Consider the following 12,171-nt stretch of genomic DNA (forward strand, 5'->3'; position numbering starts at 1 on the left):
AGCGGTGACTGAGGGGAAAGCAAAACCTTGTCTCCCCAAAGCAGAGGGAGGATTTAGTGTCATATTCTACCAAATTTTCAGTTCCTGTGCTGCGGTATAACTACCTGGGTGCGTGGTTGTTGATACTTGCGCTTCTGCTGCGCGCCATGGCTGTGCGCGGGCACTGTGGACGTTGGCTTAGCAAAGATCTGCTCCTAAACCCAGGGAGCGTTCCTGCGTCGCCCCTTTGTAAGTGGGCCCCGTCACCAGCGGCTGAGCTTGGTTAAAGGGATAGAGTGGCCGGCTGCGAGGGAGTTTTAACTCTGTACATTGGGGGATGGATGGTGCGTTGGAAATCTGTGCGTGAGAGTTGGATGTGTAGATGAAAGACTGATCTTGCAGGCCTGGAGAAGGGCTGGTGAGTGGCAATGTGTTATTTCAGAGCGAACCCCAAAGCCCCGGTAGCTCAGGAGGAGCCCGGCACAGGAGCAGCACCAGCGCCTACTTGTGTTGCCACGAGCAAAGCAGCAACGGGGCCTCCGGCTTGTTCAGCGCCAGACCCGAGACCCTGCGAGGGGGTGGCTCAGTGGTTTTAAAAAAAAAAAAGTAAATACATGGATCTTGGTGTGTCAGATAATTTCCGTCTTGACTAAAACCTCTTGTCTGAAAGTGGCAGCATCACTTCAGGGCAGCGGTTCTGCGCTGCACAGCAAAGGGGGTCTGGACACAAGTGGAGCTGTAACTTACTAGAGAGCCAATTGAAAAGAATTAACAGTAATTACTGCTTGATGTAATTAAGCACTGGGAAGGGCTCCTGCAGTTGGTCTCCACTGCAGCTGCTGGAGGGGAACGCTCTCCTCTACCAGGAGGGAGCAAGGGGGACTCTGTCAGGTTGTCAAAGCTGTGCGGGTATGAGGTGGGAAAGCTCTTCAGCTGCGTTCCCCAATGGCACACAGTGAGCGGAGCCGCCGTCCCTCCCCCGCTGCTCAGCATCGCTCTCCGCTCAACAAGAGAAGAAATCACGGAGCTTCAGGGCCTGGGGACGGGGGGGACCCACGGCGGCTTTGGGCAGGGAAGGGCTGTGGGACCTCCCTGCCTGCCAGTGTGGGTGGGTGGGAGCCGGGCTCAAACACGACGAAATGTTGAGCAGGAAGGATTTGGGTTTGGTGGTTTTTTCACTGCTGTGGGATGGCAGCACCCGGTGAGGCCGTGCCCCAGCCCGGCAGCGCTCCTGTCTGCCCTGGGAGCAGGGACCTGGCTGTACAGGGACGCTCAGGAAGATGAACCCACATTATCTTCTAAAGTGAATTAGTGAAACCACGTTAAATCCCCAGGAGATAGTTGTGTTCTAAATTTCAAGTGCTCTTAATTCAATTGAGTGGTGAATCAAGCCACTCTGAATTTATGCTGCTTTAATTGTGTGTGAAGGCTTTGCAATGAGGTTTAAAGCCGTTTAACAAATGCCTTTTCCGTTCAGCTCTCTCCCTTCGCTTGGACCAGCTTTGCTGCTGCCTGGCTCAGAGACCAGCCCCGAGGCCAGAGCAGCCGGGAGCTCTCCTGGCCTGCAGCCGGGTGGGTAGGACGGGATGGGTGCAGAGGGGGGAGCAAAGCACCCTCCCTTGCATTTTCCAGTAGCAGGACGGGCAGCAGCAGGCATGGGCGCCAGGTGCAAAACAAGCCGAGGCAGCTTTCCTCAGCTGTGCAACTGTGCAGGAGGGCAGAGCAGGTGGTGAGGCGTGCAGGGGTTCAAAACCCCTAAAAAAGGGGTGGGGAAGGAAAAATCCATTAAGGGGCATCAGATGCTCCAATACTGTGAAGGCTCAGGACTTCCCTGCAATGCAGATTTTGGGGGCTGGTGAGCATGCCATGCCAGGCTGATGGCCTCTGCTCCAAGCCCCTTCCCTGCTTGCTGCATGCCAGGATCTGTGTTTGGGGGGAGCTCAGGCTGAGCCAGCACCACCCTCCTGATGATGCTCTTGTGGGTGCAAAGGGAAATAACACTGTTGCTGGGCTGGGCACATGCGTGATGCTGGCCTGGACAGACTGCTGCTTAATGCCTTGCCCCACCTTGGGGGTGTGGGGAGCAGGAGGGACCCTGCTATCTCCAAAACTAAGAATGAAAATAAGTCCCTACCCCATCTCTGCCTGGGGTCTCCATCTGCCCCAGGACCCCACCACCCCCAGGACCCTTCCAGTCCCTGCTTGCTGCATGCTGGGGTTGTGCTGGGGACGTGGTTCCAGTGCTGAGGAGCCGCAGCCCCAGGTCCCAGCTGCGGGCGGAGGTGCCGGGTCACCCCGCAGGAAGCTGCTGGAATTCGGGTCTAGCGGGATGTGAGTTGCTGCAGTGGGACGTGCCCCCGGCGCCCCGAGGCTCTGCTCCGGCGTGGGTGGGACAGGCAGCAACGGGGGCAGGACGGGCCTGTCCCTGTCCCCATCCCTGTCCTGCCCATGGCCGCCAAGGGAGGGGCAGGCAGCAGGGCGGCAGCCCTGTCATCACCCTCGGCTTCAGACCAGCAATGCCATTTCAGGAACAAGCCTGTCATTATCAGGGACACCAGCCTGGGCTGGCATTTATTTGATGACTATTCTATTAGTCTATGATTACATGACTGTATGCTATCGTTATATTATTCTATGATTCTATGATTTTATGCACGGGGAAATCAGCCCAGTGCTTGCCTGCGCTTCTCCGTCGCCCGCTGGGGCCAGGCAGGGCCAGGCACACCGTGGCAGGGCAGGCGCGTTGCCTCCGTTTCAGGCTGCAGCCCCACAAGGCTGAACCCTGGTCTTGGCGCAGCCCTTGGTGGCCCCTGCAGAGGCCACCCCCTGCATGGAGCGGGGTCACCTGTAGCGCCCATCCCCTCTAGCTCCACTGCTCCTGCCTGGGTCGTGCCCATCCCCACGGCATCCGGGCACCGGTGGGAGTGCAGTGGGGGCCTTTTTGGGAAAGGGGGAGCTGCCGCACTGCGGGTGCGCCGGAGGCTCACGCCAGCCCAGCACCACGACACTCCTGTGCCTGGCGTGAGCATGGCCCCAGCACAGGACCTGGCTGTGAGGTGGCATTTGTCAGAGCATCCTGGCATCTCCCTGCTCCCCAGCGGCATCATGGGGTGGCTGAACAGCTTTTGGGGGCCTCCCTCTACACCCTGTCCTGCTGGTGACTTGTAATGAGCAGGTCAGGCCTGAGAGGGTGACCATCCAGCTGCCTGTGCTGCCACAGAGGAGGGCGGGAGGCAGACAAAAGCACCTCCCAAAACGTGGAGTACCAGTGGGCAAACAGATGAGGCGCGATGCCTGCGCAGCGGGCCCAGCCACTCCTGATTGCGGGGGCCTGTGCAGTGCCTGGGGCAGGCACTGGGGGGCTGTGCTGGTGTGAAGGGGGTCACCTGGGGGGGGGGGGGGGGCGGGGGGGCGGGGGCTGGGGGGGGTGCAGGCAGAGGTGTTGCTACTGGATTCACGTTTGTGCATGCTTTGTCTCATAGTTTTAGCTGGGATAGTTACTTTTCGTCACTGCAGCTGGCATGGTGCTGTGCTTTGGCCATAGTATGACAACAACGTTGATAACACACCGATGTTTTGGTTGTTGCTGGGTAGGGCTTGTACTAGTCAAGGACTTTTCCAGCTTCCCGTGCTCTGCCGGGTGCACAAGAAGCCGGGAGGGGAGGGGGCACAGCTGAGGGAGCGGATTCAAACTGGCCAAAGGGATATTCCATATCGTGGAACATCATGCCCAGTATGTTACCTGGGGGGAGTTGGCCGGGGAAGGAGGCAGCAATTGTGGCTGGGCAGCGGAGGGTGGCAGGTCCTGAGCGGTTGTATCATTTGTGTTTCTGGCCCCCCCCCCTTTTTTTCATTTTCCATGTTATTATATTATCATATTAATTATTATAATAATTATTATTTTTAATTGTAATTATTAAACTGTTCTTATCGCAACCCACAAGTTTGGGGTTTTTTTTTGTGTGTTTTTGCTCTTCTGATTCTCTCCCCCATCCCACGGGGTGGGGGGACTGAGCAAGTGGCTGCGTGGTGTTTAGTTGCCATCTGGGGCTGAACCACGACACCTTGCCAGAGCTAAGCCACCTGGGAAGTTGTCTATGTTTTACTAAATGCACTCAGTGTTCAATATTTGCAGGTGATTTGTGTTAAGTTGTTGTATTCAGCCACCAAAGGGCATTGCACAGGCAGCAGTTAGTGCCTGGCAGCCGGGGGGCTGCAGTGGCACAGCACAGCTCTGGGCAGCACCTCACAGCCGGGACCCCCACCCCAGCCGCAGGGACACCCCCTTCGCCACCCCACCCCCAGCCCCCCAGCCGAGAGGTGAGGCTGGGTGTCAGGGAGGGCTCTCACTCCCAACGCAATGAGCAGCCAGGGCCGCAGGGGGTCCTGAGCTGGGCAGCCTGGCCCCACGGAGAGTAATAGCGCTGGGAGGGAGCTGGAATGGCCTTTAGCAAATAACAGCCACCCCCCCCACCAATGCCCAGGTCTGTGGTATCACAACACGCAGGGGCATCACACAGCGACACTAACCAACCAGCACTAGTAACTAACTGGCAGTACAACTGGGAGGGATGCCAGTCGTGGGCTCCAAACTTATTCCCCCATTCAACTGGCTCCCAAAAACGCCTTGGCCGCAGGGTCAGGGGCTGCCGTCTCTGCAGGAGCTGCCCCCGCAACCCCAGCACTGTTGCAGGGGTGCCATGGGCAATGGTGGGGTTGGGGGGGTGGGGGGGGCTCCTGTTACCCCCGCCCAGCTCCGGCACAGAGCCTGCAGCCCTTTGGGAAGGGAAGATGTGGGGTTTGGCCACAACTGCTGGATGCAAACGTCACTGCTACCACTGATGCTCAAAGGACCTCAGAAAGCCTTTGCACCGCAAGCATCATCGTCGAGCTTCCAAATGGCTTGTGACAAGCAACGCCAGGTTTTTGTTTTTTCTTTTTCTAAATTTCTTTTTTTTGCTTCCTTTCGCTATTACGCCCTTCCCTGGCTGCGTTACCCTGCCAGCGCGCGGGAACCCATGCCGCAGCCTCCCCGGCGCGGCACTTCGCTGCTGCAGAGCAAGGCCTGCATGTGCCAGCCCTGGGCGCAGCACCGCAGCCGGGGCCTGGGCCGGGAGCACCGCGGGCACGGCCCGGGGAATCGGAACGGCAAGCGCCAGAAGCCACTGCAGGCTATTTTGCCCTCCCAGAGCCAGCCCCCCGCTGCGAGACCCCCACAGCGGGGGGAACCAGCCAGCGCTGCTGCAGGGCAGCATCGCTGGGGGCACCAGCCGCGCCGGCAGCACGGGGCACCCACAGCAAAGGAGATGCTGCTCGGAAACTTCGCCGTTTTAATGCTTTAGGATTAGGGAGTGGGGTTTTGACTTTGGGGGCTAAAAAGGAAGGGCTGGTCCAACTGGGTCGCTGCTGCTGGTTTTTCTCCCTGCTCAGCCCTTAAACCTTCCCTACCTTGTCAAACCCAGCGGTGAGCAGCCCTGAGGCCAGGGAGGGCTGAAGAAATCTGTGCTCTGATACCCCATGTACCAGCCCTGCTCCCTGGCTAGAGACCGGCTTCTCCAAGGCATCGCTCCAAGGGCTCAGGCTTCATGCAGAAAAGCCCCTTCCCAAGCTTGCCCTGGCCACTGCCATCACATATAGCCATATACTTATTTTTTCTTTTAGTCCAAAGCAAAACCCTGGCTCAGAAATACAGTTCAGGGAAAAAAAACAATTTAATCCCCCCAAAAAAGCCTGAATAAAAAAAAAATTCAAAGACAGACCAAAACAAACAAAAAAAATTTCAATGTTTATAATTAGCCCCGATACTTAACAGTGACAACATGCTGTAAACGGTAGCCAGAAATATTTTAGCATCAAGAAGGGCTAATAGCCTTGAAATAGCCCGATCAGTCGTGGGGAGGTGCCTGTCTGGGTTAGCACTGGGGGATAAATGACGCAGTCCTTGCAAAGCCCCCACGGCCTTGGCTGCACCGGCACCTCACCAGCTGCGGCACAGCCCTGCCAGGCTGCACCGGCCCCAGCTCAGGGCCAGGGGGGTGGTGGGGCACCAACATGGCTTTTTTTTTTTCCTAGTTTATTTTTCTGCACTTGTGTTGCTAACGTTGGTGCTGCAACCTCCAGGTCCCATTAAGCCAGCGCCAGGAGGGGTGGTGATTGAAATACCTGTTATAGCTAGAAAGCAATCCTGAAAGCGAATACAGGAATTATAAATAATCCCCTTGTTGCCGCGCTGGGAGCAGGGCGTGCTCAGCGTGGTCCGACGGCCACCCTTGCTGGCCGGTGCAGGGGCGGCCACAGCATCACTCTGTGGCTGAAAGCTTTGGACTCTGGCACCGGGACGCCCCAACACTTGCTCTGTCTTCTTCACCTCTTGTCGCGCTGCTGGGCAAAGCCCATGGAGAAAGAGCTGCTGCCCCGTCTTCACCCCCGCGCCCCCAAAAGCTGCCCTTGAAGAGGGGTCAGCAGGAAAACCGCTGGAAGCTGCCCAAGCCAGTGGCCAGCACCCAGCTGCTGCTTAATTTCAGAACTGTGTCGGTGTCCCCTTGTAGGAAAACAACTGCTGCAGGGTGGGAGCAAGACAAGAGAACCCCAGACCACCATGGTGCTTGCTACATTTCTGCAGATCCCAAATCCCAGTGTTGACCTCTGCCACCAGCTGCCCCAAGGACATGGGTGGGGTGGGGCTCCCCCTGTAGAGGATCAAGGACAGTCCCCATGTAGGGCACTGGTCATCCCAGCTGTGTGGACCAAGAGACAATAAAAGCCTGGTATGAAAGGGTCCCCTCATGCTCATTGCACCAGGAGAGGACAGTAGTGTAGAACTCTCCTCTCCTCTTCCTCACCTCTTCTCTCAAATCAGTGGTCACCACCCAGCCTTTAGTGCCCATTTCTCTGCAATGCCAAAGCCCCGGTGCTGGCCCGGGCGAGCCTGTCCTTGCACAGGGGACAGCCTCAGGCAGGGTGGCCGGGGGGGGCACATGCCCGGCCCCAGGTGCAGGGCAGCACCGTGGAGCTCGCTGGGCACACTGCAGCGTCCCACCCTGCACCTCTCTCTCAGGGGGACTTATGAGAATCAGAATTGATCTCTCTCTATTAATAAAAAAAAACAACTAAACCCTCCCCAAAAAAGGATGCAGAACAAGGAGGGGGTTTGGACTGAAATTAAACAGACAAATTAATGAAAAAAATTTAGCTTTTATAATCATCATTGTTGATGGCAGGGGAGGAGGCAGTCATCGCCAGGCCAGGGCTGGGCTGCCAGAGGCTTGGGCAAGACTTTGGTTTCTTCCTCACCTGAGGAAGGGCGATGTGGGAAGAGATAGTATCAGCCCAATGAGGAGAGGGCAGAACATCTCCTCCAATGGACCATCCAGCGTGAGGAGGACCTCAAAGGAGGTTCATGGGGGAAGGGGGCCTGAGCCTAGAGGAAAGAGAGGAGAAGCTGCAACCGGAAGAGGCGTGTGAAGGGAGATGCCCAGCCCAGCCCAGCAAGGAAAAATTCCTGGCTGGCCAACCTCGGTCCCTAGGGATCATGATCTTGGAAGCCGTCTCCAAGGGCAAGAAGAACGCAAGTGGGAAGACTCAATGGTTTGTTGAAGAGCAAAGTGTACTTCACCAACTGGCTGTCCCCTGTGATGGCAGGAGCAGTTCCATGGCTGTCCCACACCAGGGCTTGGACAGATGTTTTGACTCCCAAATCGCTGGGACTTGGCTGGCCTCCAAGCAGAGAGGGGCTGCAGGAGAGCTGCCACAGTGGAGCTACATGGCCTACATAGACGGGGTGGTGGAGCTGGGCTTCTTGGAGGTGGTCACAGCCATACTGACTTGACCGAGGGATAGTCCTGCTCCGAGCGAAGGCTAGATTAGAGACCTCCAGAGCGCATCTCCAACCAATGTTTCAAGGAGATGACAGTCCTCCTGTACAAGCACAAAACAACCCAAAGGCAAATGGTGCTTTCTGAGTGCCGAGGTGCATTGTACAAAGCAAATAAAAGATCACAGACACCACTGGCCACCACCAGGCAAGAACAAAGGCAGATCAGAGCTGTGGGAACAAACGCTTCCCTTCGCGCAGCAGAGCTGCCTAAAAAGGACAGTCCCACATCCCTCAGTCCTTCCCACCCCAAATAATCCTGCAGATGGACTGAGAACACTCAGCCGTGTGCTTAAGGTACCATGGTTGGAGGATGACAGGCAACGTAAGCTGAGACTCTACCTCATTCACTCTAAGGTGCATACCTCTATTTTTCCAGCAGTACCCCATGCAAGAGAAAACATGACCCCAAACATGTATGCTTTAATAATGAAGCTATTGGTACACTTTCCCAGTGGTGGGATCTTATTTAGTCCAGCAGTTTACTCAAAAGTGCATTTACATTGCTGCCATCAAAACTTACCCTGTTGCCCTGAATTATCTGGAATTGAACTGAATCTACAGCTATTTTCATCTTAATTCCTGAATGATGGTATTTACAGAGCCAAGGAGTTCCTTGAAATAGCCGTCTTTGTCACCTTCCCTTTGCTCCTCCGCCGCCAGCTCCTCGTACTCGCTGCGCAGGAGGCTGAGGGTGGTGCTGAGGGCCTGGTCCCCCCGGTAGCGCTCCTTGCAGAAGGCCATCAGCACACCCACCGTCTTGAGGACCTTCTCCCGAGTGTCATGCTCTGGCACAGCCAGCAGGTTGGAAACAACCACGCACCAGTCCTGCTCAACCACCGCCGGGACCAGCTTGACTTGCCGGTACTGCTGGATTTTCTCTTCCATTTGCTCTCCGTGCTGTGAATCCTCAAGCAGCATCTGTGGGGCATGGTAGAACATGGATTAATTTTCCTATTGGAAAGCAACTGCTCCCAAGAGGTGACAGAGTAGGGAGAGTAGGATGCACGCCCCAAAATACCTGCCTTGGAAGGTGACTTGCAACAGAAAACCAAGGTGAGGTTGTGCCCTGGTTCACTGTTGCCCATCCTGGAAAATTCTTGGTGACCAGGAGGTTCAGTATCACACAGCCCTGAAAGGGGACTCAAGGGGAAGGAAGTTCGGCAGAAGACCTGTAAAGTCTCTGGGTCTGCTGGTTTGGGCTGCTGGACAGACTCCTTCAGCACCTAACAAACATCACTGCTTAGCTTCATGCTGCTCTACAGAAGAGATGGAGATCTCAGTCTCCTGCCACAGCCAGACCTTCCCCTCCCAGCCTGGTCCAGAAAACTCCAAACACTGAAATTGTGCAGGGATGGTGCTGAGAGCAGAAAGGCGCCTGCAGGTACCAGGGTGAGCAGGGCTGCCAGCTCCCTTCCCAGCGAGAGAGACCTGCTCCAAGCATGCCAGGGCCATGGGGAAGGAGGGGAAATCTTCTGCCATCACCCCAACACCTCTCCAGGCCTGGGTGGTGGAGTGGCTCTGCTTCCCAACAGAGCACTCCTCCCAGCTTGGCTGTTGGCCCCCTGTGACAATTACTATGTCTGTGCTTCCGTAATTAGTTCTGAGCAGGCTGCTGGCCTCGGACTGCTGAAGGCAGATGAGGGTTTCTGCGAGGCTGGTGAGCAGAAATCCAGCCCCGGGGAAGGGAGAGGGCAGGCAGCGTGCCCAGAAGCTGCCACGAGAAGCTATCAGGCAACCCCATCCCTGGGGGCCGTGTGGGTCCCCAGGGGCATCCATAACATTTTCTCTGGCCTGTTCATCAGCTTGGCAATGGACTCCCGCCACCCCCTGGCTGGCTGCTGCAGGGAGCATGGTCATGCTGGTTTATCCCACTGATTTATGGAACATGGCAGGGACAAGGAGGAACAAAGCCAAGGAGACCTCCCTTCTCCTGGTCCCCCAAGAGGGCTGCCCGCTAAACCCCTGCTGGCCACGCAGGATTTGGGATGAAAAGGAAAGAAGGCAGCAGAAAAAGCCATTCAGAACCCCGGCAATTTCAGAGAGCTGCCAATAGTAGTTTACTATTTTCAGACCAACCTATTTGACTGTCACCCAGCCGACCCCAAATCTGCCGCCACCGCTCGGACCAGCCCTGCTCCCTGCTGGGCACCAAGGGCTCTCCCATCTCCTCCGTGGATTGGCTGGGATTGACACACAGCATTCCCAGTCCAAAGGGCAGCAAAAAATCATTGCTTTAACATAAACGTGAGAATCTGCCAGGCCTGCGGACTGCATCCAGCCACAGCAGAGCTGGGAACAGATGGGGCTGCCGGAGGGGCGGCATGAAACGTGCAGCAGGAGTGAACAGGAATGGTTTGGGTAAGATGCCCACGTATGCTCCCTTTTCATGTGAGCAGACAGACAGGATTGCTGCACATTAGAGCCAGCACCTGATAAGATTTCAGACCCTCTAAAATAATTTGCACCTTTACAACGTCTTACAGAAAACAACTGTTTTAAAACACAGACGTTGCTCTGCGGTGCCTGAAACCCAAGTATTACAGCAGTAATAATCTGCAGGGCAAATTGGCTATAAACTGAGTGAAAGTGGATTTAATTTCCATTCTCTGGAGTAAGAGAAACGCACAGACTAAACAAGCGATGGCAAGGAAAGATGGGGTTTAAAATGACATTTACAGCAGTATCCAAGGTATTTGAAACTAAAACACAACGCTGTGGGCTTGGCTCCATCGAGGGACATAGAGGCAGGCAAGGGCCTCTACAGCAGCCTCCAGCCTGGGCACAGCAATGGTGGCTGGTCCTCGGACACTCAGCTGGCAGCCGGTGGCTGGACACTGCAGCCAAGCACACTGCAGTCCAGTGCCTATTTTCCCTACTCAACTCCTTGCCGTTTTGTTATTTAAACACCCTCAGGTGGAAACAGTGATGGCGTTTTTGTGAAAAATAAAGATTTAAGCTCGCTCTGGGATCTCCCAGGCACTTGTGCCCCACAGCAGTGGCCCACAGGCTGGAAGGATCTCATCCCCACAGCACAGACTAGCACCGACGCCAGATCGGCATCCTTGCAGGATGAGGGTGAGGAGGTGCTCGATGGCCCCTTTGGCTCAGTGAGCGGGTGAACGTGGGGTGTGCCTGGCCAGGGGTCGTCCCCTCCCTCCCGGCTCCTCACCTTCTCCATGATGAGGTCGTACAGGAGTGTCACCACACGGACGTGGAGGGTCTCCATTCCCTTCTGCCTGAACAGGCTTCTGAGGACCTGGAGACCGCCCAGCTTGAGGAACTGCTGCTGGGCATAGGGGAAGTGTCTCAGCATGGAGGACAGCGCGAAAAGAGCCTGGTAGGGAGAGAGGTCCATCAGCACGGTGGCCATGGCTGCCGCATTTGGCACAGCCTCTCTTTATGGCATCCCATGGAGACAGCAGAAATATGCTACAACCCATTTGTGCAGAGCTCCCTGGCAGATGCATTCAAACCTCTCCTTGCTGAGGGGCGTCTCCAAGAGTCCCCCTTTTTCCCGATCCCAACCGTTCCCAGCACTGCAAGGCCACCCAAACTTGGATGACTTCCACCCAAACTCCAACCTGGGATGTCATCGTGTTTGCTAGAACGATAACCCAGAAGGACCTGTGGCCAGCACCTGAACAGATCCAACACTGTTGCTTTTCACAGTTCACCCCCACTGGTCCTCAGTACAGAGCCTGGTTATAGGCTAAGGATGGGCGAAGGGGGGCCCGGCACTGCTCAGCAGAGCCTGATCCCCTCAAGGTGGATACTTGGGAAACCTCCTCTCCCTTGCACCCACATGGCTGGAGGACAAGACCATGATTTTTCCCAGGACACAGCCCAGAAACACGGTCTGTCATGGTGCAGCGTCACACACCGACAGTGAGAGACACCAGCACGCCTGCACTTGCCTCCTGGCCCTTGAGTGGCATGGGGTTAACACCAAGAAGGCATTAAGGGCCAACTGCCTGAATCTCACACTCGCCTGGTTTTCTCGTCTGGTTTTGACAACCATGATTTGCAGAGGGGACAGGCTGACGCCGCCCGGGGCAGGGCTGCCGCCCAAGCAGGGATGGGGATGCTCATCTGGGTGCCTGCCGGTGAGCAGAGCCTGCTCCTCCGCACACCGAGGTGGACTGTGCATCCCCGCTCTCCACAGACAGATCCGAGCTGACAACCATGTCTTCCCCAGTCCCATTTGTTTCTATTTTCCATCTTCCGAGTTGCCACTGGTGAATTGGAGGATGTTTCTGTCTCCTTTTTAAACCATGGGCCAAAGGACAGGGGAGGGAAGAAATGCACTTTTGGTGCTG

General features: G+C 56.0%; 1 protein-coding gene across 9 annotated transcripts in view; it reads right to left on the minus strand.

Annotated features, from left to right (window-relative positions):
• Nucleotides 1-8,255: 8,255 nt before the first annotated feature.
• SIL1 (SIL1 nucleotide exchange factor) overlaps nt 8,256-12,171 on the minus strand; it is a 99,467-nt gene continuing 95,551 nt past the window's right edge. For all 9 annotated transcript variants that reach the window (XM_075102237.1, XM_075102231.1, XM_075102240.1 and 6 more), the window contains 2 exons: nt 11,025-11,189; nt 8,256-8,773 (listed from right to left, as the gene is read on the minus strand). In XM_075102237.1, coding sequence (XP_074958338.1) covers nt 8,423-8,773; nt 11,025-11,189 — 516 coding nt within the window. In that variant the 3' untranslated portion in view covers nt 8,256-8,422. The remainder of the gene's footprint in view (nt 8,774-11,024; nt 11,190-12,171) is intronic.

Source organism: Phalacrocorax aristotelis, chromosome 8 (genome assembly GCF_949628215.1).
Source record: "Phalacrocorax aristotelis chromosome 8, bGulAri2.1, whole genome shotgun sequence".
Classification (NCBI taxonomy): Eukaryota; Metazoa; Chordata; class Aves; order Suliformes; family Phalacrocoracidae; genus Phalacrocorax; species Phalacrocorax aristotelis.